At 54.6% G+C, this 22,688-nt stretch overlaps 9 protein-coding genes across 9 annotated transcripts; 4 read left to right on the top strand and 5 right to left on the bottom strand.

Moving 5' to 3' along the window:
* Window positions 1-330: 330 nt before the first annotated feature.
* On the top strand, window positions 331-3,890 carry CABS01_14005 (heavy metal translocating P-type ATPase; the record flags this gene model as incomplete). The annotated part of the gene is made up of 2 exons (XM_060547345.1): window positions 331-446; window positions 506-3,890. The coding sequence occupies 2 exons, from the start codon at window positions 331-333 to the stop codon at window positions 3,888-3,890; spliced, it is 3,501 nt and encodes a 1,166-aa protein (XP_060393695.1).
* Window positions 3,891-4,421: 531 nt separating this feature from the next.
* On the bottom strand, window positions 4,422-6,517 carry CABS01_14006 (uncharacterized protein; the record flags this gene model as incomplete). Its single annotated transcript, XM_060547346.1, has 3 exons — window positions 4,422-4,927; window positions 5,035-6,421; window positions 6,485-6,517. 3 exons carry the CDS (start codon window positions 6,515-6,517, stop codon window positions 4,422-4,424), a joined length of 1,926 nt encoding a protein of 641 aa, XP_060393696.1.
* Window positions 6,518-7,523: 1,006 nt separating this feature from the next.
* CABS01_14007 (uncharacterized protein) lies at window positions 7,524-8,621 on the bottom strand (the record flags this gene model as incomplete). Its single annotated transcript, XM_060547347.1, has 3 exons — window positions 7,524-7,769; window positions 7,864-8,276; window positions 8,435-8,621. The coding sequence occupies 3 exons, from the start codon at window positions 8,619-8,621 to the stop codon at window positions 7,524-7,526; spliced, it is 846 nt and encodes a 281-aa protein (XP_060393697.1).
* An 879-nt stretch (window positions 8,622-9,500) lies between these two features.
* Window positions 9,501-9,987, bottom strand: CABS01_14008 (uncharacterized protein; the record flags this gene model as incomplete). The annotated part of the gene is made up of 2 exons (XM_060547348.1): window positions 9,501-9,683; window positions 9,844-9,987. 2 exons carry the CDS (start codon window positions 9,985-9,987, stop codon window positions 9,501-9,503), a joined length of 327 nt encoding a protein of 108 aa, XP_060393698.1.
* Window positions 9,988-11,893: 1,906 nt separating this feature from the next.
* On the top strand, window positions 11,894-12,949 carry CABS01_14009 (RNase P subunit p30; the record flags this gene model as incomplete). The annotated part of the gene is made up of 1 exon (XM_060547349.1): window positions 11,894-12,949. One exon carries the CDS (start codon window positions 11,894-11,896, stop codon window positions 12,947-12,949), a length of 1,056 nt encoding a protein of 351 aa, XP_060393699.1.
* Window positions 12,950-13,816: 867 nt separating this feature from the next.
* CABS01_14010 (uncharacterized protein) lies at window positions 13,817-14,988 on the bottom strand (the record flags this gene model as incomplete). The annotated part of the gene is made up of 3 exons (XM_060547350.1): window positions 13,817-14,097; window positions 14,165-14,442; window positions 14,519-14,988. 3 exons carry the CDS (start codon window positions 14,986-14,988, stop codon window positions 13,817-13,819), a joined length of 1,029 nt encoding a protein of 342 aa, XP_060393700.1.
* A 3,736-nt stretch (window positions 14,989-18,724) lies between these two features.
* Window positions 18,725-20,011, top strand: CABS01_14011 (uncharacterized protein; the record flags this gene model as incomplete). Its single annotated transcript, XM_060547351.1, has 3 exons — window positions 18,725-18,842; window positions 18,943-19,428; window positions 19,572-20,011. 3 exons carry the CDS (start codon window positions 18,725-18,727, stop codon window positions 20,009-20,011), a joined length of 1,044 nt encoding a protein of 347 aa, XP_060393701.1.
* A 267-nt stretch (window positions 20,012-20,278) lies between these two features.
* CABS01_14012 (glutathione-dependent formaldehyde-activating enzyme) lies at window positions 20,279-20,928 on the bottom strand (the record flags this gene model as incomplete). Its single annotated transcript, XM_060547352.1, has 4 exons — window positions 20,279-20,551; window positions 20,623-20,668; window positions 20,729-20,761; window positions 20,915-20,928. 4 exons carry the CDS (start codon window positions 20,926-20,928, stop codon window positions 20,279-20,281), a joined length of 366 nt encoding a protein of 121 aa, XP_060393702.1.
* A 622-nt stretch (window positions 20,929-21,550) lies between these two features.
* Window positions 21,551-21,676, top strand: CABS01_14013 (uncharacterized protein; the record flags this gene model as incomplete). Its single annotated transcript, XM_060547353.1, has 1 exon — window positions 21,551-21,676. One exon carries the CDS (start codon window positions 21,551-21,553, stop codon window positions 21,674-21,676), a length of 126 nt encoding a protein of 41 aa, XP_060393703.1.
* Window positions 21,677-22,688: the final 1,012 nt, after the last annotated feature.

Genomic DNA, 22,688 nt, shown 5'->3' on the forward strand with positions numbered 1-22,688 from the left:
CGTACACTCAAACACCACGATACCCACCTTTTCAGTATCCGTACATAGTACTCGGAAGCCGGTCTTCTGGAGCATTTCCCGAAAGTCTCTCTCTTCCAGCTCTAACTCGAGTCCTTGCTTCGTCTCGACTTCGATCCCGTCTTCGAATAATCTCCCGAAAAAAGACTCCCCTACCTCTCTATGGACAGCTAGCACTATCATGAAAGATTGGTGCTAGATAAGCTGTGGAAAAAGTCCCGAAACCGAAGCATAACCAAAGACCGAGGCTGGCCCTATACTCACACCGCGATCGCTTCCTGAGCGCAAACCTCCCAGAGACAAACCGACAACATGGCTCCTCCGGCCATTAGAGTACCGAGGAAGAGCGAGAGTGGTCCCATGGCCACTCTTGCCACACCAACAGCAACCCAGTGGGCGACGACGACCCTCAAGGTCGGCGGCATGACGTGAGTTGCGCTCCGTTGCGACGTGTTCCCTTTTCGATATGCTTACCCAGTTTCAACAGATGTGGCGCATGCACTTCAGCAGTAGAGTCGGGCTTCAGAGGTGTAGAGGGTGTAGGAAGCGTCTCTGTCGCCCTGGTCATGGAGCGAGCGGTAGTAATGCACAACCCCGAAGTCATCTCTGCCGAGCAGATCGCCGAGATTATTGAAGACCGAGGATTCGACGCCGAAGTACTCTCCACCGATCTACCCTCACCAATGTTTCCAGCAAAGCAAGACCTGTTTGATGCCGAGGAGGATAGCGGATTAATGACGACAACCGTCGCCATAGAGGGAATGACGTGCGGCGCATGCACATCAGCTGTTGAAGGAGGGTTCAAAGACATACCAGGCGTAAAGAACTTCAGCATATCCTTGCTGTCCGAAAGAGCCGTCATCGAGCATGACCCGACACTACTCAGCGCCGAGAAAATTGCGGAAATCATCGAAGACCGAGGCTTTGGCGCCGAGATTGTAGACAGCGAAAGCGCACAAGAAAAGCCCAGAGCCAGCAGCAATCCCACAAGCTCTGTCGCCACTACAACAGTCGCAATTGAGGGCATGACTTGCGGCGCCTGTACATCTGCGGTTGAGGGCGGATTCAAGGAGGTGGAGGGTGTTTTGCGTTTCAACATCAGCTTGTTGGCTGAGCGCGCCGTCATTACCCACGATACAACAAAGCTCCCAGCGGAGAAGATCGCCGAGATCATCGAGGACCGTGGCTTCGGTGCTGAGATTTTGTCGACTGCTTTCGAGACGTCAGCAAACGGTGCAGGAGGAAACTCCACCGCCCAATTCAAGATTTACGGCAACCCAGATGCCACGGCCGCCATGGCCCTGGAAGCAAAGCTTCTCACCATCACCGGTATCAACTCTGCTAAGCTCAGCTTGGCTACCTCCAGATTGACGGTTACACATCAAGCCAATCTGATCGGCCTGCGTGGAATTGTCGAGGCTGTCGAGGCCGAGGGCCTCAATGCCCTTGTGTCCGACAACGACGACAACAACGCACAGCTCGAGTCCCTTGCCAAGACCAGAGAGATTAACGAGTGGCGGAGAGCCTTCAAGTTGTCTCTGTCGTTTGCCATACCCGTATTCTTTATCAGTATGATTTTACCCATGTGCTTCCCAAGCCTTGACTTTGGCAGCTGGGAGCTTCTTCCCGGCATCTTCGTTGGCGATTTGGTCTGTTTGGCCCTTACGATACCCGTCCAATTCGGCATTGGAAAGCGTTTCTATATTTCAGGTTGGAAATCCATCAAGCATGGATCACCGACCATGGACGTTCTCGTCATCCTCGGCACCTCATGCGCCTTCTTTTTCAGTATCATGGCCATGCTGGTGTCATTCCTTTTCCCGCCGCACACGAGACCCGCTACCATTTTCGACACTAGCACGATGTTGATTACATTTGTCACACTCGGCAGATTTTTGGAGAACCGCGCCAAGGGTCAGACTTCTAAGGCCCTCTCGCGGCTAATGTCTCTGGCACCGTCCATGGCTACTATTTACGCTGACCCGATCGCCGCCGAAAAGGCTGCCGAGGGTTGGGAGAACTCGACTATCTCCGGCGAGCCCAAGACGCCCAACCGTGATGGCCACGCCGCAGAGGAGAAGGTCATTCCTACCGAGCTGCTTCAGGTTGGAGATGTTGTCATCCTTCGCCCTGGTGACAAGATTCCGGCCGACGGTATGATGGTCCGCGGAGAGACGTACGTCGACGAGAGCATGGTTACTGGCGAGGCTATGCCCGTCAACAAGAAGAAGGGCAGCTACCTCATCGGCGGTACCGTCAACGGTCACGGTCGTGTCGACTTCCGAGTGACGAGGGCTGGCCGCGACACGCAGCTGAGCCAGATTGTCAAGCTCGTCCAGGATGCCCAGACCACTCGTGCTCCCATCCAGCGACTCGCTGACACGATTGCCGGTTACTTCGTACCGATCATTCTTATGCTCGGTTTCCTTACATTCCTCGTTTGGATGATCCTCAGCCATGCGCTCAAGAACCCACCTAAGATCTTTACTCAGGAAGCTAGCGGCGGTAAGATCATGGTCTGCGTCAAGCTCTGCATCTCTGTCATTGTTTTCGCCTGCCCCTGTGCTCTCGGCTTGGCTACTCCCACCGCCGTAATGGTTGGCACCGGTATTGGTGCCGAGAACGGTATCCTCGTAAAGGGTGGAGCTGCTCTGGAGACAACGACTAGAATTACCCAGATCGTTCTGGACAAGACTGGTACAATTACCTACGGCAAGATGAGCGTAGCCAAGATGAGCCTCATCTCGTCCTGGCAAGACAACGAGTGGCGCCGCCGACTCTGGTGGCATATTGTCGGCCTCGCTGAGATGGGCAGTGAACACCCTGTCGGAAGAGCTGTTCTTAATGCTGCAAAGACTGAGCTCGGCCTAGACGAAGAGGCTACTGTTGACGGCAGCGTTGGCGAGTTCAAGGCAGCGGTTGGAAAAGGTATCAACGCGCTTGTCGAACCCGCCGTCAGCAACGAACGTACCCGATACCGCGTTCTCCTCGGCAATGTTCGTTTCCTCCGCGAGAACAACGTCGATGTCCCGGCCGAAGCTGTCGAGGCGTCTGAGCAGCTCAACGCGAAGGCCAACTCCAGCTCGAAGAACACCTCTGCCGGCACCACCAACATCTTTGTTGCCATCGACGGCCAGTACACAGGTCACCTCTGCCTCGCTGATACAATCAAGGAGGGTGCGGCTGCTGCTATTGCTGTCCTCCACCGGATGAAGATCAAGACCGCCATCGTCACGGGCGACCAGCGTTCCACTGCTGTCGCCGTGGCTGCGGCCGTCGGCATTTCCCCCGACAACGTGTTCGCTGGCGTATCCCCCGACCAGAAACAGGCCATTGTCCAGCAGCTCCAGGATCAGGGCGAAGTCGTCGGCATGGTCGGCGACGGTATCAACGATTCCCCCGCCCTCGCAACCGCTGACGTCGGTATTGCCATGGCCAGCGGCACAGACGTCGCCATGGAGGCGGCCGACGTCGTCCTCATGCGTCCCACCGACTTAATGGACATCCCCGCCGCGCTCCACCTCGCCCGCTCCATCTTCAACCGCATCAAGCTCAACCTAGCCTGGGCCTGCTTGTACAACGCCATCGGTCTCCCCTTCGCCATGGGCGTCTTCCTACCCTTTGGCTTCCACCTCCACCCGATGGCCGCCGGCGCCGCCATGGCCTGCAGCAGTGTCAGCGTCGTCGTCAGCAGTCTCCTGCTCAAGTTCTGGACGCGCCCGAGCTACATGATCGACCCCTCTGCCCAGACCAAGAGACGCGGCTTCGGCATCTTGAGTAGAGCCAAGTACGTCGTGCGCAGACTCAGAGGCAAGCGGACGCAGGATCAGGGCTACGTTCCTCTGGCCAACATGGCGGATCGGGACGAGTAGAGAGATCACTTAGTCGTCAATTTTGTATTGTTTTTGTGGATACTTGTATAGAATCAGGGGGCAAGCCTCCGTTGGAGGTGGAACTGGTCCAATGATGCCAACCCCCTCTTCTCACTAGAGAAAGAAAATATAGTTTTACCTGGCGTATAAGCCGGACGGTTCCTTATGTTCTTCAATCCGTCCTCCGTTTTAGTAGCATAGCAATGGAGTCAAACGGGTTATTAACCCCTATTTCAAAACGATCAAGCATAATAATCGTGATCGTGTTACATTGTTGTATTCTATGTTTCCAGGCTTCCCCTTTGAAGATACTCGATTGTACAGAATGAAAAGCTACAAGAAAGGACCATCACGCCCGATACTATTAGTCCGTTGTGGCATTGCAATATCAGGAAACTCATCTCAGAGAACCACGATAAAGAGAAGAAGAGGTGTTTCCGCTAACGCCACGCTATGCAACAAAAAATGTCAACAATGATACACAAAAAATGATATCGCACAAGCGAGAACCCCGTCACCGATTCCACCATTCTAGACACCAGCAAAAGTCTTGCCGATAATCTGGCTCCCCACAACCTCAGTTGAGCGCTGCGCCTCCTCCTCTTCACTCAGCATCCGACTCCACAGCCTCAGCTCGTCGACGCTCACGTTCCTCTTCTCGAGCTCCCACTTGACGCTCCCGGGTATAGACGAGGAGGAACCGCCGCCACCGATCAAGGGCACGGCATCGCCACCGACCTCGCCGGGACCCTTGCCGTTATTCTTGGACAAGATGCCGAAGCGCAGACCGACCTCGGTGACGGTGACAAGAATGGAGATGACGATAAGGACGATGATGATCCAGGTGATGTAGCTCATCTTTGCGTCGGCGACCGAGTCGGACAAGATCTCGGCGAGGTCGAGGAAGACGCGGCAGCGCTCGTTGAGGACCTTGATGCGCGGGTCGATTTCGAGGTACTCCCGGATGGCGACGTACAAGGGGTGGAGGGTGGGTTCCGAGTCCCAGAAGAAGTTGGGGACGTCGAGGATGTTGGATGCTGGTGAGGTTTGTTAGACGGGAGATTTCGTGGTTACAGGACCACGATTGTTTCCGAGTATGTCACAAGCAGGAAACAGAGGTAGTGGCGGGCGTAGGGTGACTTACAAAGGTTGATGTCGACACGGCTCTTGAATAACCGGCCTAGGATCTTGACAATTTCCGTTCTCGTCATGTTCAGCTCGCCCGTGAGTGCTAGCCTCTTGGGAACGTGCTGCGCATCCAGCATCGTCTCACTCATGCGCTCCTCAAACAAACATAACTTTGTGCTCTGCGCGATGGCGTGACTGATTGTTAACTTCACCATGTGGTCGCTGCGCGGCAGCAGGGTAATCATGTCGTTGAAGATGCGAGGCCGCTTCACGTCGTGGCTGTACTCAAAGTGGAATTCCTCTGTCTCAAAGTCCTCCTCGTCCAGCGGGCGGGTGAGCAGAGAAAGTCCCGCCTCGTTCTGGGCAAACGTCAGGTCCGCGAGGATATCCTTCTCCTGATGCTCTGTGAAATTCCAAAAGACGACGACGCCGTATGAGAAGAGGAACATCTCGGCAAAGGCCTTTGCATCTGGGATCCGCGCCATCGGGGATAGGTTGGGGTCGTCGGGGGATTGCTCGCGGTGATTGCGTTGGGAGGACTCGTCACCGAATCCGTTATTGCCGTTCATGGGACTCCCGTGGACGGGGCTGCCATTGTATCCATCTTCAAAGTACCCCTCGTGATAGTCGCGCTGCTCGCTTCGCTCGATCTCCATATCTAGCACCGTCTTGCCGCTTCCGGGGGTCTTGACGATCGGCCGGCTGCGAAGGCGGTAGCCCTCTGTACCGTTTAGGAGAGGCAACGAGTACACGACGTACAGGCAGTCGTCGTAGAGCTTCGTCTTTGCGTCATGCTTGGTTCGTAGAAAGTCGGCCGTCGATTTCATCTTGTACGATTGCGCTGTACAGTACGCGGTCAGCCTAGCCAGCTTTTCCTTGCGCTGGACCTTGGGGAGACGCTCCGCGTAACTCTTGCCACGAATACCGCCTCTCTTGCGCAGCACGTCAAGCTCCTCGTCGCGTAGCGGCCTGTTCTCTTCCATCTCAATCTCCTTCGCCATCTTGGTTGCTTCCTCGTCCAGGTCCTCGTCCGAGCCTGGCTTCTCGTCCGTTTCGGGCAACAGCACGAGCTTCTCGCTGATCTTGGTCGTGCGCGACGGCATGTTCTGGCCGCCCGTCCTAGACTGTAGATTGGGCAGCCCTGTGCTGGGGCGTCGAGCGCTTGCAAGGCCATTTCCAGGCCGCTGTGGCGGAGGTTGTGGTTGAGACTGGGGTTGAGGCTGGGGTTGGTTCTGCGGTGGTTGTACTCGAGGCTGGCCGGAGGGGATGTCGTAGGCGTGCTGGAGGACGTTGTCGACGGAGATGAAGCGCATCGCAGGTCGAGCGGGGACGTTTCCGATGCCGGTATCCTGACGTTGGAGGGAACCTCTTGGAGGTGGAGGTCGTTCTCGCGAGTCGGTCACCTACAGTAGGCTCGCATTAGCATTTCACGTAGACTTGATTATGGAGACGGGGTTGCGACGGACCAGCACCGACGGGCCTCGTTTTACGGGCGCCATTCCTGCGATTGTCTCGGGTGTTGTTGGAATTGAATGATTAGAGAAATCGATGTCTCTATCGCACAAAGGGTGCAGATATCATCGAACAGAGGTTGCGATCAGAGATGTCTAGAGGTCAAAGACACCAAGTCTCATTGGGTGGTTGACTGCATGGTCTCGACATGACGGAAGCAGCTCAGGAAACTTCAGAGTGCTTGCACCGCCACAGTTCCACTTGTGGCTGAGTGCATGTAGATACGTCATACCTCCTCTGTGGCTCGTTCAATCAACACCAAGACCTCGTTCTCACGATGATCCAACTTCCGAGTATTCGGCAAGTAAAATGAAATGGAAACAAAATAAGTATAATAGAAATTTCTAAAAATTCAAAAGCTTGGCCGCCCTCACGGACGGCCTACGAAAATCCTCAGAGACTCTTACCAGCCTCAGGTGTAACGATGTAAGGATTTTGCACGAGACTCGAACTCGCGACCTATGAGTGCGGGACAATTCAAACGGGGACATTTCCCGCTACGTCATAGGCCTGATGATAGAATTACATCTCGTTGTCTATTATAAAGGTGTCGAGGGCGGGTGATGTGCGTGAACCTGGATGTGCTGGTGGCTTATTCGCGAAGTTTAGTTGAATACACATTGGGTATTTGTAGGTCTGCCTAGCGGGTCTTCTCCAAATGCGTATCTTCGTTGACGATCAAGGGCTCTATATATCTCGGTGGTATCTGATTCTATACGACCAACAGGCTCACAAACCAAGTAAGTTAGTAGATCTTGAACAAAGGTTTGCTTTGTTGGATCGCTTTAGGGTAATGATTTTTGCCATGATGAAATCCAAAAGCTAAATACTACCAAACAACACAACAACAACATGATTCAAGTCAATCTCACTGAGTTTGGCTCTTCATAGCAATAGGTATACCTCTGAACAACGATCGTAAGTCATAAGTCCCTCTGGATCCGTGTATCCATCCGTCCAAGTTACACACACATAGGAAATCTCATGATGACTTTACGCCTCTCTGGCAATGATCCCATTCAATAACCGGTCATCTTGTCTTCTCCGCTCATGTGTAAGAACCAAACCCTCTGACGCGACTGCCACAGCCCACAACAGCGCCAGTCCCGCGCTGACAATGACCAGGATGTGCTCGTTCTCGTCGAGTGAGGTCTCTGTCAATATACTCGACGCCTGTGACAATTGGACGATGAAGAGTGCAACCCACGAGCTTGAGACGATGTAGTGTAAGTTCTCGGTCTAGAGAATACTGGGTCAGCTTACTTCACCCGTGTATCAACCGAGGCAGCTCAAAGGTATACGGGTACGAGGAGAATGAGAGCGCAAGACGTACCTCAACCTCCTCCAACACCTTCTCCCAGAACTTACTAACCCTCTTCTCGCCTCTATTCCGCCGAATGATACCCTCAATACGTTGCATAGGTAGACAGACAACCAACTCCCCATAGCCCCTTGCCAGAGCGTCTGCGAGCGCCACCAGCCTCTCACCCCTCTCGCGTTCCCGCCCCTCCATCTCGTCGAGACTTGACCGAGTTTCATGAGCCAGGCCACGGTAGAGGGCAGGCAGCTCGCTAAAGTGACCCAACACGGTCCTCGCTGTGGGCGGCTGACGCATAGGCAGGCGATTATACAGGTACCGGTTCTCCGCTGGGGTAAAAGACCTGCCCAACAGAACGGCTGCGGCAAGACCACGTTGAGAGGGGCCAGAATGTGTAACTTGATTGGGTTCTGTATGGTAGTCTTGTCCTGGTTGGGGAAGGTAGTCATCCAATGTTAGCTAAGGAACTTTTGCAGTAACAGGAGCCTCCTACGAGACATAGAACCGGAGTAGCCGTCTCACCGGCCCCCAAAAAGATTTCCACATGAACAGACAGAGAAAGAGAGAAGGAGAGAAGGAGGCATACCTTGCTGCACCTGTTCGGCAACACCGTCAGGAAAGATGGGGGCCACCGGACGCTGAGGCTGTCCTCGGCCACCCCGCGTGTGCCGTTGGTCTCGCTGTCTATGCGACATGATGCAATATGGGCTGATGTAACGATTCGAGAAGCGATCCGATACGACGGCGCTGTACGAACTTTCGAAATGAGACATTGCGGCACGGTCGAACTTTGAGCGACTCTTTTGTTCGATATAAGAGAGGCTTGTGTACGGATGTCCTTTCTTGTTGTTTGGCGAGGGATCTCGTTCCAGCAACAGATTACAAACCTGAAAGATGCCAAATTTGGATATCTTGCGTATATTGGAGATGGATCGCAACCACGGGTTGGGAGAAACCCGCCCCGGAAGACTACGTGAAGGACGATATGAAGTGGAATCACGGCCAGGAGAGCCCCGACCTTGGGAGACTGATGACGGGAGTAGACTGAAATCGCGGATGCCCAGAAGAATCCCGCCCGGGAGTCCTGAAGAAGAGAAGAAGGTGAACCAAAATCACGGACGTTCACTGACAATACCGCCGCGCTCTTGGCGAAAGGACTTCCTACTTCCTCGCAGGAAGAAATGATGACAAGCCAGAACGTAGAGTTGGCAGAAAGGAATCCTCAGCAGCTCACAGCCCTCCAGGTACGTGGCGAAATGCAAAATCCCAAGCCTCATCGTGGAAACACCAGAAAATTCAATTGTCGTTTACGCGTGTCGATGGACCCCTCCCCAAACGCCTAGCCAGCATGGTATCTTGCCCAGAATCACACACGAAAAAAGAAAACAACCACTAGTCTGCACTCATCCACTCCTGCAGATGGCAAGACTTGAGAAGGACGGAAGGAGAGAGAGACCGGCGACAGGCCTTTCCCTCAGCAAAAAGCCCCAAGTCCGTTCATCATCGCCAGTTCCTCCGGCCTTCGTCCTGCTTCTCTCCACGATATCCGAAATCCGCTTCTTCCCAAGTCCGCTCTCCTCGCGTCGCCGCGCCTTGCCCGCACTTGGACTTGGTGAAAGAACCTCCAATGGGTGAGAGTCAGGTGACCGCTCTCATCGGTACTGAGGCGGAGCTTGGCCCCAACCCTGGGGAGGCTGACCATGCACTTGCGGGGGCGGCATTTGACCTCCGCCCTTCATGGCCGTGACGTCGGGGCGATTCTCAAGCGGCTGGGCAAAGTTGCAAATGTGGCAGACAACATCGGTGTAGCCCTTGAAGGACAGGGGTATAACGGGCTAGAATTGGTAGGTTAGCTTTGAATATCCCATCTTTAGTCTCACAAAGGTAGGCCAGTGACATGGAATGAGAGTTCGACAAGGGCTTGAATGAGAGGTACACATAAGAAGGCTCATCAAGACACGGAAAGAGCACGAATGAATGTGCACAAAGACTCACAATCCAGCAGAATGTGAACCAAGGGTGGCTCTTGATGACATGGCCAGACATGTTACCGCAGTTGTAACACTGGCAGACCATACCCTCGTAGCCCTCGACAGGCTTACGGAAGGTGTGCTCTCCGCACACGAAGAAGAAGAACATTGCGGCGATTGATCAGACGTATGCACGCTCAGTTGCTGTAGCTGCAGGTCGGGAAGCAGCAGTGGCGGGCGGCGGCTGGGTTTGGGCGACTTTTCCGTCGGATGATGGTGGTAAGACTTCCTCCGCCCCGGCGTATCGTGCTCAGGTGGGCTAGTAGCGAAATTTGGAGGAGCGAGACAGAGAAAGCTCTGTAGATCTGCCAGCCAGTGTTTCCTCGAGCTGCGCGGCCTGGGTAAGCGACGACTTTGTTGGATGTCGGAGGTTGCGCCGGGAGTTGAAGGAAGAAAGGACCGTTGGACGCGGAAGGAACAGTTGACGTTGGCGGAGGAGTGGATGTCCTTAAACGGAAGAAAAGGACAGGCCACTCATACCTTGAGGTACCTTAAGGCAATAAATATAGGTAAGCAACCCAATCCAATGAGCGCGAGAGAGCTACGTTAAGCTGTACGGTGTGATGTATCCTGGGCTAGCCTCTGGCTTTGCTTGCCGAGATGCAGGAATCCCAATTTCTGATAGGTTCCCGACAAACCAACAAGAACCAGAAGGCAAAAGGTTTAGAAGGTGGCCCAAGCTCAAGAGGGAATTTGATTGATGGCTGGCGGGTGAGGAGAGCAAATGAGGGACGAACGACGTTCTTGCTAGCTTTGGTGTCACGGGTGTGTGCCAGTCTTGCGTGTCCCCTCGAGGCGGTGCATCCTTGGCGATCCGGCCAGTAGACTCGGGCTTGTTGACATTCTACCGACATTCACCCATATCTCCCTGAACGAACCTTTGAGCCGTGGGAGAGTTACGGATGAGGTAGTTCAGAACTCCAGAGACCTTATTCCCGAGACACATACTCAGGGGAACTATGGGGTGCATGACAGGAGACCTGTCGTCCGTCTGATAACTCGACGCCTGCAGCAACGCTTCTTAAATCCCATTGTGCCCTTCAATGCAATTCGTTCGGGTAATTTTCTCGCGTGGAATGGAGCTTCATGCTCCCAAAGTTGCGAGGTTCCTGCCCGTTTAACACCTCTCAACTGCTCGTCTCAGCCAATTCGCCTGGCGGGCTGAAAAGTCTAGGATCATCCGTGGATGCCGCTGCAGTCTAGGTTTTTTGCTGGCGACCAAAAGGGGGAAGGGGAAAGCTCACTGCGCCATTCCATTATTACGTAGAAACTGTGTTATCTGCCATGTGCAACCCTATTTACTGCATTTGAACGCAAACCTTGACAGTTGCCATCACCAGTATTACCGTCCATCAGGGCTCTCTTAGAAAGAAACCTAGACGACAGGAGGCTACAGCTGCGAAGGAGGCAGCCTGCCAAACCAACGAGGGCGATCTTCTTACAGGGCATGTCATCGCCTCCACTCCAGTCCGATGTTTCCGCACCCCGTTCTTCCCGCCGTTACCTCCGGCCAAAAAGCGCCCGACCGTCAGTGACACCTCAGTTGGTGGCTTGAAGTGGGAAGAGGCCACCTAAAAGGCTAAGGTAAGCAAAGATGTGTCTAGCGCCATGCAAGCCACTTTGGGCCCCACGTTCCTTAAAGTCAACCTACGCAGTAACCTTTCTGCCTGTGTGGGTGCGTCATCCCAGCACCAGAACCGAACCCCGCGGAACCAACCTAACACCGACCTCCGTCTTCAGTCCAAAAAATTTCGGCGACGCGCCGTACCACGAGAGTCAACCTCGAAGCCAATAAGGTTGCGACATCAACTCGACCAGCAGCAGCGCCGTGAGGTCGATCTCTCTGCTCTAACCCCCGATTGATCACTACGATATCATCTCAAGCAAGATACTGTGCACGAAATCGGCGCCGAGCCCAGGACGAACACCGGATCACACCAAGAAATCAGTCACCGCAAGCTCCTATGCGCCAAACCCCACGATAGCTTCATCGAAATTCTCCCAACCAACCCAAAATGCTCTACGACCTCAACATCCCGTGGTCCCCAACCACATCCCCCGCCGACCTCGCCCGCACAATCTCCTTCGCCTCCTCCCTAGGCTACACGGTCCTCGCCCTCAACCACACAATAACGCCCCCGATCCCTTCGCAAATCACAAGCCCCCTACCAAAGTTCCCATCACACTCAACAACAGCAACACCACCACCGCCAACAGGGACCCCATCACAATCCTCCCAACAACAACAAAACAAACAACCAACAATCCTCCACCGCGCAACAGTAACCCTCTCAGACCCCTCCCAAAACTACCGCCTCCCAACCCTCGCCCTAGCCTACGACATCCTCGCCGTCCGGCCCACCACGGAAAAGGCCTTCCAGGCAGCCTGCCTCTCCATGGCCGAGCCCTCCCTCATCTCCCTCGACCTGACGCAGCACTTCCCCTTCCACTTCCGCCCGAAACCCCTCATGGCCGCCGTCGCCCGCGGCGTCAAGTTCGAAGTCTGCTACGCCCAGGTCCTCACTTCGTCTTCTTCTGGAGGTGGCGGTTGCATCGGGCCCCCGCCCGACGCGAGAGCCCGCGCGACGTTCATCTCGAACTTTGCCTCCCTCGTCCGCGCGACAAAGGGCCGCGGCATCGTCGTCTCCAGCGAGGCGCGCGGCGCGCTGGGGTTGAGGGCGCCCAACGACGTGGTCAACTTGCTCGCCGTGTGGGGTTTGGGCAGCGAAAGGGGCACCGAGGCGTTGGGGGTTAACCCGCGCGGCGTCGTGGTCAACGAAGGGATCAAGAGGAGCGGATTCCGGGGCGTCGTGAACGTGCTCGAGGTCGGAGGGCGGGAGAGCGATGTGAAGAAGAATCAGCAGCAGGGGCAGGGGCAGCAGCAGGGGAAGAAGGGCAAGAAGCAACAAGGCGGCGGTGCAGGTGGTGGTGGTGGTGGTGGTGACAAGGGCAATGCGCAGAAGCGCAAGACGCCTGATGAGGGTGGTGATGGCGCGCAACCTACAGTTAGCAAGAGGCAGGCAAAGAAGCTGAGGTTAGCTCTCAAGGAACAGGAAAAGGAGGCTTCATAGATGCTTAGGTCAGGAACGAAAAGAACAGAAGAACAGAAGAAAAGGGCGTGAGAATGGCATAGGAAGATATTGGGTTGGGCGGAAGTCATTTACGCTTTATGATACCCCTTAGAAGAGAGCATCATTGAACCTCTGTATACCTCTCTATCAGGATATCGATATTTTCCACAAGTTGATGACGGTGACGCTAGATTCACCAATGTAAAGAGCAGTCATTTATCCCTCACACGGCATAAGAGACGCGTTATGAAACTTGACCGTCTTCTTTCCAATGCAATCGTATATAGGTTTGGGGAAAGGGGTCTAGGTGGGTGCAAGTGTTTTGGTGTTGCCTTTTTGTTTTTCGATGTCTTCAAGAAATGAATTATGTACAACCGCGGGGGGGATATGTGTGTAAGTTGGCTCAACTTCTCCAACTCCCTCTCCATCTTCCCATTACACACGCCACACCATGTGGAAGCTTTCCAGAAAACGAACCTCATCGCACGCGCGCAGCAGGTCAAGACGTGTGGTCGTAATGAGAGTGAAGGGTGGGGTTTGTCTGACGCTGCCTCCTTTTTCCACCTTCCTCGCTCTCTCGTATATACCACCATGCCAAACCGAGACCTCTCCTTCCCCTATTTCACCATTAAAAACCCCTTCCTTTCCAACCAACTTCCCCCTCATTCCAAGAATCGAAAAATCTAGGGTATTTCGTATGCCGTTGCTGAACCACTTTCAAGTCGTCAACGACGTTGCCTAGGTACGTCTTATGCATACGCAGTATATGCAACTCAACCTCCCTCCCTGGCTACCACCTCACAGTCCGATTAAAACCCTTCCACAGCACTTGCATGTCGATCAGAGAGTTCGACGAGTAGTCGGTCCTTAAGCTGGGGGCGTCGCACGAGCCTGGAGCTGGGCAGTCGCCTGCAAGAGATTGCCGAGCTGAAGAGACCTTGTCAATGCAAGGCCGCTGACGGCGACCTGGGGTTGAGCGGGGTTCGCGGCGATCGGAGCGACGGGCGTTGCTGCAGCGGGCTGGTTGGCAGCGCCGTTGCCGTTGAGGCCGCCAAGGTTGACGGAGGCGGACGGCTTGCTGACAGCGGGCGCGTTGCCCACGAGGGGGGCAGCCGGGGGTTGAGGGGCAGCGGGAGCCGGAGCAGGTTCTATCCATGCATTGTCAGCCTATTCTCGAACCTGTCTTAGATCGTTCACTAGTAGAATGCCACTTACGAGCTGCTGCGGGAGGCGGGGTGGCCGCAGGAGCCGCCGCAGGGGGCGGGTTCGATTTCAAGCCAGCGAATGGATCTGTCGGAGGAGGTCCCGGAATGACCAGAGGCGCCTTCGATGCAGCAGGAGCAGCTGGCGGTGCTGCGGGGGCCGCGGGAGCTGCGGGAGCCGGAGCAGCAGGCTGGGCCGCAGGAGGAGCAGCTGGGGGAGCAGCCGGAGGCGGAGGCGGAGCAGCAGCGGGCGGCGTTTGCGTGACCAACTGCGTGATGATCTGTGGAGGCCTATATGATTTGTTGGTCAGTGGTCTCATCCCATCATATTGAATAGTCCAGCGTTCGCTAGGTCGAGAAAGCTTACGGAGGAGCCTGCGTAACGAAGACCGTCAACGGCGCAGGTACTGAGGCATTCTGGTAGATCGTCTTCGTGACAGTGACCGGCGGCGGCGCTGGAGGAGCTGGAGGACAAGCGTTGTTCGGCTTATTGCGGTTGCCCTGGTTGTTTCTGCTGCCACCGTTGAGAGCGTCCAAGATGCCGGCGATGAGGTTGCCCTGTCCCGATCCTCCTCCATTCGCTCCCTTGTTCAGAGATCCAGCATTTCCAAGGTTCACCGTCTTCACTTCAACCGCGCCCGCGTTGGCACCCTCTACGTTGACGTTTCCGCTTCCATCGATGTTGATGTTTTGTCTCTTGTCGACAGCCGCGCCCTGCTTTCTCGTCAACCCAAATTCATCACCACCCTCGACGAAGTTGTCCCGCGGTATGTTGAGTGAACGCACCTGAGCGATTGATGTTAGAGTTGCCACGGCGAAGAGTAGACTATGCCTCATCGTGGGCTCGGGGGCGAAAGCTGGAGACCTTCGAGTGTCGCCAGCGTTTCTCGGTTTCGATCTTTTCCACTATTCGTATCCTTCTTTTTCACTATTTGCTTTTTCAAAGAGCGAGTTCAACAGGCCAGCCGTCGGTGAGTTCGTTGGGATCAACCCTAGGATCGAAAAGAGTGTAGTGGTTTGTGGAGTGTTCCGTAAACCTTCGCGATTACGAAAGGAAAGAGTTACGGGCAGACAGACAGCGACCTGCAGAACATGTCCAGAGTTCAATGAGATAAGACGGCCAAGACCCCTCGAGTAGTGAGAGTGATCGAGAGGGTGTGCGGGTACTAAGAAAAGACGAGAGATGTGACCAGAAATGGGTCTGAGGGGGGGTGTGAGGACAAGAGAATGTGAGAGGTGTGAATCTTGGTCAGAGACTGAATGCCGTATTTTCCGTGTCTTTCCCGCCAGGAACAGGCACGCACACACGCAGAGAGTTTGGGTAAGGAGAGCGAGAAGTAAAGGAAAGATGGGACGAAGCACCATCAAACCACAAAAACAGTCGAGCCTTGAGTTGCGGGAGCTGCAAAGATTAATCGAAAAGGGGACCACCGTCGAGAATCACGAATTGGCCCATGTCAATGCCCAGCCATGCACCATCAGATTGGCTCTTCGGCGCACCGGGTGCCAAAATGCTTGCCAATGCTTGGCCATGGCTAGCCGGGGTGGGCTTCGCCGCTTCATGGTGGACGAGCAGCCAGACAGGGCAAAAAGAAGCTGGATGGGGGCCTAGAACTGGTACGATGGACGTCTTGTCGAAGGCGACAAGTCTTCTGATTTGACTGAATCGACTCTCGATGGAGCAAGGGAGACCAGGGTTTCTGTCAGGAACACTGCAGACTCGATCAGTGCGGTTCAGGGCGGCCAAGAAACGCCAGGGGCCCGCTCCCCGCCATGCTGCATGCCCGCCTACGCAGTATGGCTCACCCCATCCATGTCCAACATTGTCGGGTCGGGCTAGGGATCGTGAAAAGGTCGATCGGAGATGGAGGCCGTGTGAAGCAAGGCGTCGTGGAGCCGCTGCAAAAGGGTCCGGGAGGGCGTCGAGAGAGGTTAGAAGCATTCCAATCATTCCACGGCGCTGGCGAGGAAGAACCCTGGGCTGGGCTTGCTGGGGCTCAAGGGTGTGAGACATGCCCCAGACGAAGACCGTCTGAGACGGGGGGCACAGTGACAGAGCCACCAGAGCCACCCCAAACTCGCGCCAGGGCTCCGAAACTGCGAGAGCGCCAGACCTGCGAGCCACACCCTTCGGCCACTAGCCCAAGTGACAGCCAACGCAAGCCAACGCTAGCTTCTAGAGGGCAACTGCAACGATGAACCGTCGAGACTCGACTTCGACGATGGTCCATCCCATCCCATTGTGTCTGTGTCCGTGATGTGTGACGTGATGCTAGTTTGATGAGGCAGCCATGCGAGGGGCGGACATGATGCGAAAGACCGATGGCGGCTTCAAAATCTCGGTGGCCACGGGTGCCATAGGTATCCCACTCCATGATCCATCCCGAGCCCTCATCCCTCCACTGTCCAGTACACTACGTCTTGAATCTGTACGGATACACCAGCAACGAGGTATCCGTAGATGGGTGAAACAATGTTTCCCACGGGTATGCGGGAAATTCTTTTTGGCTTTCGTTCGATCCCAGCATATCGCCATCAACGACGTTGCCGCTACTGCTGGAACTGCTGCAAACGGCTTCTTTGACTCGTGTTCGTGGTGACGATCGTTGAAAATAGAACCCGCATCGCAATCACAAAAAACTCTCATTTCGTTTCCCCAGACTCTCCAAGGGCCCAGGCGGCTACCGCTGCACGAAATGCATTGCGACTGGTGGGCTTGGGAGAGGAGGTCGTCGGGTCGGGGCCCACGACAAAACAAAAAGGTGTCAGCGCTTCATCGACACTTGGACAGGCGGGACGCACGCATCACGCACGCATCCACCATGCCTCGCACCCACGTGAAGATCAACAGCGTGGGATGGGCCTTTCGGATGGAGCATCCAGTGCAGGTCGATGACAGGCGAGGTGGTCGGCGCCCATCTCTTGCTCTTGCTCTCGCTACGTGGCGAAATAGAGGGGCCAAAGACGAAAAGAAGCGCGGATACGGATGCAGATGCAGTTTTCGTAGGATGCGCGGCATTTGTGGATGACTGATGAGTGATGAGCCCATGGATGTCTTCGTCTCAACTTGCCATTTTTCCGCATCGTCCCTTCGGACAGTAGGATGAGCCCATCGCCGAGACAGCTTCTGTCGCCAAACACGTTGCGCTTGCGTACGCAGTACAGTAAGGTAGTATTTGTAGACTAGAGCAGGCTCTTTCTCTTGCTGGAAGAAGGGAAAACGGCATTGAGACAACGAGGGTCGTCCCAAGGCGAGGAGAAAATGAACACCTTTGCTATAATCATGAGCTTTTCGTGCCTCAAGTGGCTGGGGCGACATGCGTGCTGAAGCAATGGGTCAAACGAGCGAGAGCCCGGGCGGCACGTTTGATGACATGCAGATAATGTGCGTTCTGGTGCATGCTGCAGGCGATGAACGTGCCACGGGCCAGAAGAAGACCAGGACCGTCATTAGCGGTTGGCGATGGTGATACCGGCCCAGATAATAACACGTTTTGATGAGAAATAATAAAAGACCTCTCTCCGACGTCGTGGGTGAGGTGAGTCTGTGTTGCTTTCCTGCTCGGGAACGGAATAAGGAACTGAGAGATGGCCACCTAGGTATCTCAGGACAATGGTCCTGGAACGGCAGTTGGTGTCGAGACGAGCGCTTCCCGAAGCACCGAGTTCATGTGCGGCGGTCGCAGTGAAGGTTAATGCGACTGTGCACCAACCTGAATGAGGAAGGGGGCCCCAAGACACTGTGATACATGATACCTTAGACAAACGCCCCCTTCCGACCTGTTGCTTCAATAGGATGTTGCGGTTAAGTCCAGGGATCAGCATGTCATGATCGGGAGACGGGGACGCCAGTCTCGTTCGTTTCACTCAATTCAGTGGGTAAGAGAGCCTTACAACGGTCCGAGTGCATGCTGATGTAATTCAGCCCATCCCCTCCTGCACGCAATGTGGCGGCGGCAGCTCCGGACAAGCTTAAAGACGGCGGCTATAGCCTATGGTTATAGCCTATGGCTAATACGTATGTCTGCATTGTGGCTAGAGAATCTCGGATCTCCCTTAGGTAATGTGGCTGGTAGAGGTCTCGTACCTCCCAACGTGGCTAGAACGTGGCTAGAGACCTACATAGCAACCGGTCCTCGGTCGCCCTGCAAGTCCGATCGATGCCATAGTTCAATGTACCATCATCATACTAATTGGCCTGCATCGGTACACGGGCTCTTTCAAAGCTGAGCCAAAGCAGTGGGCCTACAGAAGTCAATGACGACAGTGTAATCCTTCTTCAACCACCAGTTGAGGCTAAGCAATGTGCAGCTACGATCATCGGGAGATTTTTTTGACGTCGTCTTCCATAGCTTCCGAAGCCCGTGATGGTGATGATAAGTTGGTTTAAGCCAGCTTGCTAAACACTCGCGTTTCTTCACATTTCTCATCCAGGCTCATCTTACAGCACCGGCGACTGTGGCCCCCGTGTGTTTCAACAAATTTCCAAGCGTCTCAGACTCTAGATCGCAGCCACAGAACAACAACAATAACTCGCATTCAAACGACACACAGAGATAGAAGGCAGCCCAAGATGGCGGTTGTACACGTCCTTGACGACTACTATCTAGCCATCACGGCTCTCATTACAGTAGCATACCAATTATTCTTCTTTTCAATAGCCTTTAGCTTCAAGTTTGACAAGCTCACCGGTAAGACCAATCCACACCCAGCCCTGCAAGGCTCATTCGATAAATCCACCAACTCACTCTACAAATGAACAATGAACATCAAAACTAACATCTCTCACAGACTTTGCCGGCGGCACAAATTTCGTCGTCCTGGCCATAATCACCCTCGCCATCAGCGGCCACAACCATGCGCGCCAAATCGTCGCCTCCATCTTCATCATGCTCTGGGGCGCCCGCCTCTCGGCCTTCCTCCTCTTCCGCATCCTCAAGACGGGCAAGGACGACCGCTTCGACGACAAGCGCGACAAGTTCTTCCCCTTTCTTGGCTTCTGGATCTTCCAGATGATCTGGGTCTGGACTGTCTCCCTGCCCGTCACCGTGCTTAACTCGCCCAACGTCACGCGCTACCCGCAGCACGACTTTGGTACCGGTCGCGACATTGTCGGCGTCATCTTCTTCGTCGTCGGCTTCGTCATGGAGTCGGTCAGCGACGCGCAAAAGTACGTCTTCCGCAGGGACAACCCGAGCCGCGAGGCCATTTGCGACAAGGGCTTCTTCAAGCTCTCGAGGCACCCCAATTATTTCGGCGAAATCATTATTCAGTTCGGTAAGTTCACACTGCCACTCAATGCCAAGTGATACCACCTCACACAATGCCAATCTTCTCCCCCCATGCTTTGTCAGCGCAACGAAGTAAACCAAAACCAAGCCATGAGAGAGTCCTTGGCTAACACAGCATCCAACGTCTAGGCATCTACATGATCGCCGTCTCGGCAGCCGCCGACGGCTACGTGGGCGGCCAAGCCTTCAAGGCACTCTACGCCACCATTCTCGGCCCCTTCTTCCTGACGCTGCTCCTCATGTTCGTCTCGGGCCTGACTCTCCAGGAGCGTCCCGGCGCCAAGAAGCGCTACGAGAAGAACCAGAACTGGGAGGGCTATGAGCGCTACCTCGAGCGCACCAGCATCCTCATCCCCTTCCCGCCGCAGCTGTACGCCCGCATGCCGACGTTCCTCAAGCGCACCATCTTCCTCGAGTTCCCCATGTACGTCTTCGACCCAGCCAAGCACTCCGACGCCGGGGCGCGCGCTGAGGAGGGCCAGCAGCACCAGCATGAGTCCGTTGCCAAGCCCGCGCACGGAAATGGAAGGCCGAGTGGTGAGGAGTCTCTCGTCGGACAGCGTTCGTGAGTTCTGCGAATGCCGAGAAATTAATCTGCGAAGAGAGCAGGCATATTGATGGCTTTTAAATTTCCATGTTTTGACGGCATTACGGCTTAGATGACTCTTTCTCATAGTATTCCAATTTTGGGGGATATCATAGAACCGACTAATACTACCTACACCACCCCCAAGCTTATTAATTGTCCCAACCAAAGTACCTCTAGTGACCAGACACAAGCAAACATCATTCCCAGCGCTCGTCCGACGTGACATACGCCAGTCGTATCGCTCACATCAGTGAACAATGGCCTTCAGCGTCGTCCCGCTCAGCTCACACCGCCCGTCAACCGATACCGCATCTGCCAGCGTGCCTCCGCTCCCGCGCAGGTCCGTCGGCTGATCCAGTGCCTCTTGCTGGTCGCCGTAGTCGGTATACTCTGCTTCCTCGCTGTGGTTCTCCGCGCCTTCGGGGATCGGCACCATGGCGTTCTTGGTCCAGATGTGGACGGCCGTCTTCCAGTCCAAGCCGTCGATGCAGCCGCCCTTTACGGAGACGACGTTCTTATCCTAGGTGGTCGCCGAGCATTCAGTCTGCGTTCGTTTTTGGAGCCTGTTTCTGGTGTTACGGAAGGACATACCGGTGTTGCGTGGATTAGTCTGGTTCCGCAGTTACGGCAAAAGTAGCTGTCACATAACTGTCAGTTCATAGATCCCAGATTTCTGTAAGGGAGGGTGTCTGCTCACCAGTAGAGCGTGGCGCCGGACGCAGTTGGCCTCCTATTTGCTCATAAGTCAGTAAGGATTTCGATATTTCCTTCACAACTCGCAACTCTCTCACTCTCACTCTCACGCTTCACAACCCCCTCCCACACCTACGGCTCGAACGAGTGCGCCTTTCTTCTCTTCCTGCTCCGTGTGTATAATACTCACGCGTAGACACCCATCAGATCAGCCTTTGGTAGCTTAAATTTGGGGAAGATTGCAGACGTCCCGAACGCGGAACCCGTTTGCCTTTTACTAGAAACCAAAAACGGCTCAAGTCAGCATGACTGCGGCCACTAATCGGCGAAGGAGAGTATGAGAGTTGTTGAACGTGCCATTCTTCGCAGTGGCATATATAGAGGCGGAGAGGTTGCGGCAGCGGCGTCTTGAAGGACACGGCTCCGCATTGGCATCGGGCGTCCATCTTGGGTAGGTCGGAGTTGAAAGTTGCGTAGTACAGTTGAGGTACTCCGTAATGCGTGAGCGGGTCAATAGTGATAGCGGCAGTGTGACGTCAGATTGTCCCTTCAAATGCCGAGTGAGATCTCAACTAGAAGGTTGGCAATCCTTTCAGGTACCGAGGACGTCTGGTAGGCCGGCTTCCAGTCAAGACTCAAATGGAATAAGAATAGGGAAAAGAGAGTAGATCCAAAGTCCCACGTGTAAGTGTTGTAAGGAGAAATCAATTCCTCAGGATGATGCGTGAGGAGTCAGCAATCAAGTTCGTCCGAAAGGGGAATCCTCCCGTCTTTTATGTACCTAGTGACTCCCCCCCAAAAACCACATGACACACACAGCTAACGCATGCAAAACGACTACGGCCTATCTACGCAGACACCGATTCCTCTCTACAGACAACCCGACGTCGGGGTGGGAAATACAACTCAACACGCGTCTCAGCGCGATATCGAAAGTAGGCAAGGACACTAATTGCTGCGACTTGCGCTGCAGCGGTGACCGGGGTTGGGAGGAGGGACGTGAGTCACGGCCGGGGTGGTGTGGGAGAGGGGAGGGGGGAGTGCGGGGCGGGCTGAGGCGGATGCTCGGGGGACGAGACAGGCTTTTGGAGCGAGACTGGCGCGAAGTCACATGGTTAGCGGCCCTGCTTGACCGGGTTTTGTTGCGGAGCCATCCGTATTTCGCGAGATAGATACTCCAAAAGTACTAACATGCCTTCGGCATCGGGTTAGGTTGAAAGTTGACTCAGAATTTCGGGGTTATATTCGCGGAACAAAAAGCAGTTGAGCGTGTTGGGTTGCAACCGCACATAGGTAGGAGCCGACTCGATGCTCAACTGTACAATTGACTCTCTTGTACTCAACGACCGAGGAGTACGCCGGCTCCATTAGATGGATATGGGAGACTTCAGAAAGAAGGAGGAATGCTAAATGTATATTCTGCGTGTAGTACCTCAGAACAGCATTCGTTGTTCAAGACGTCAAAGAGTCAGAAAGTAGATGAACTGCAGAGAGCCACTGACCGCCCTGCTCCGATTGGCCAATGTCTCGCGAACAGTTCCTTGCACACTGGCGGGACCTTTCCGCGCTGAGTGGATGTCCATTTCGACGTCACATCACTCATCCCAGTCGAACTAAACATTGAACCGCACCGAGCCGCGACAGAAGAAATCAGTTTGCAATGTATCAGGGTCTGATTACCTTTCTATCTCATCTGAGTCATTAGGAGCCCTTCCTTGACCAACGTCTAACGGTCTAGAGCCTCGTCAGCTCGCACGCCCGTGGGTATCTCTCTCTATAACTTTTCCGGGCTCCGAGACGATTTTGAAATCTCCAATCTATCCGTATCATCCAGGGCAGGTCCACCGACGTCGTTGCAAATATCCGTGGTCGAGTATCAGCTGCGACTAGTAGACATCCAAGATGATAGGTCTAGTGGCTCGCCCATGAATAGCGAGGTCAACCCAAATCCCGAATCTCCCCAA

Source organism: Colletotrichum abscissum, assembly GCF_030869225.1.
Source record: "Colletotrichum abscissum strain IMI 504890 chromosome Unknown Scaffold_50.1, whole genome shotgun sequence".
In the NCBI taxonomy this organism is placed as follows: domain Eukaryota; kingdom Fungi; phylum Ascomycota; class Sordariomycetes; order Glomerellales; family Glomerellaceae; genus Colletotrichum; species Colletotrichum abscissum.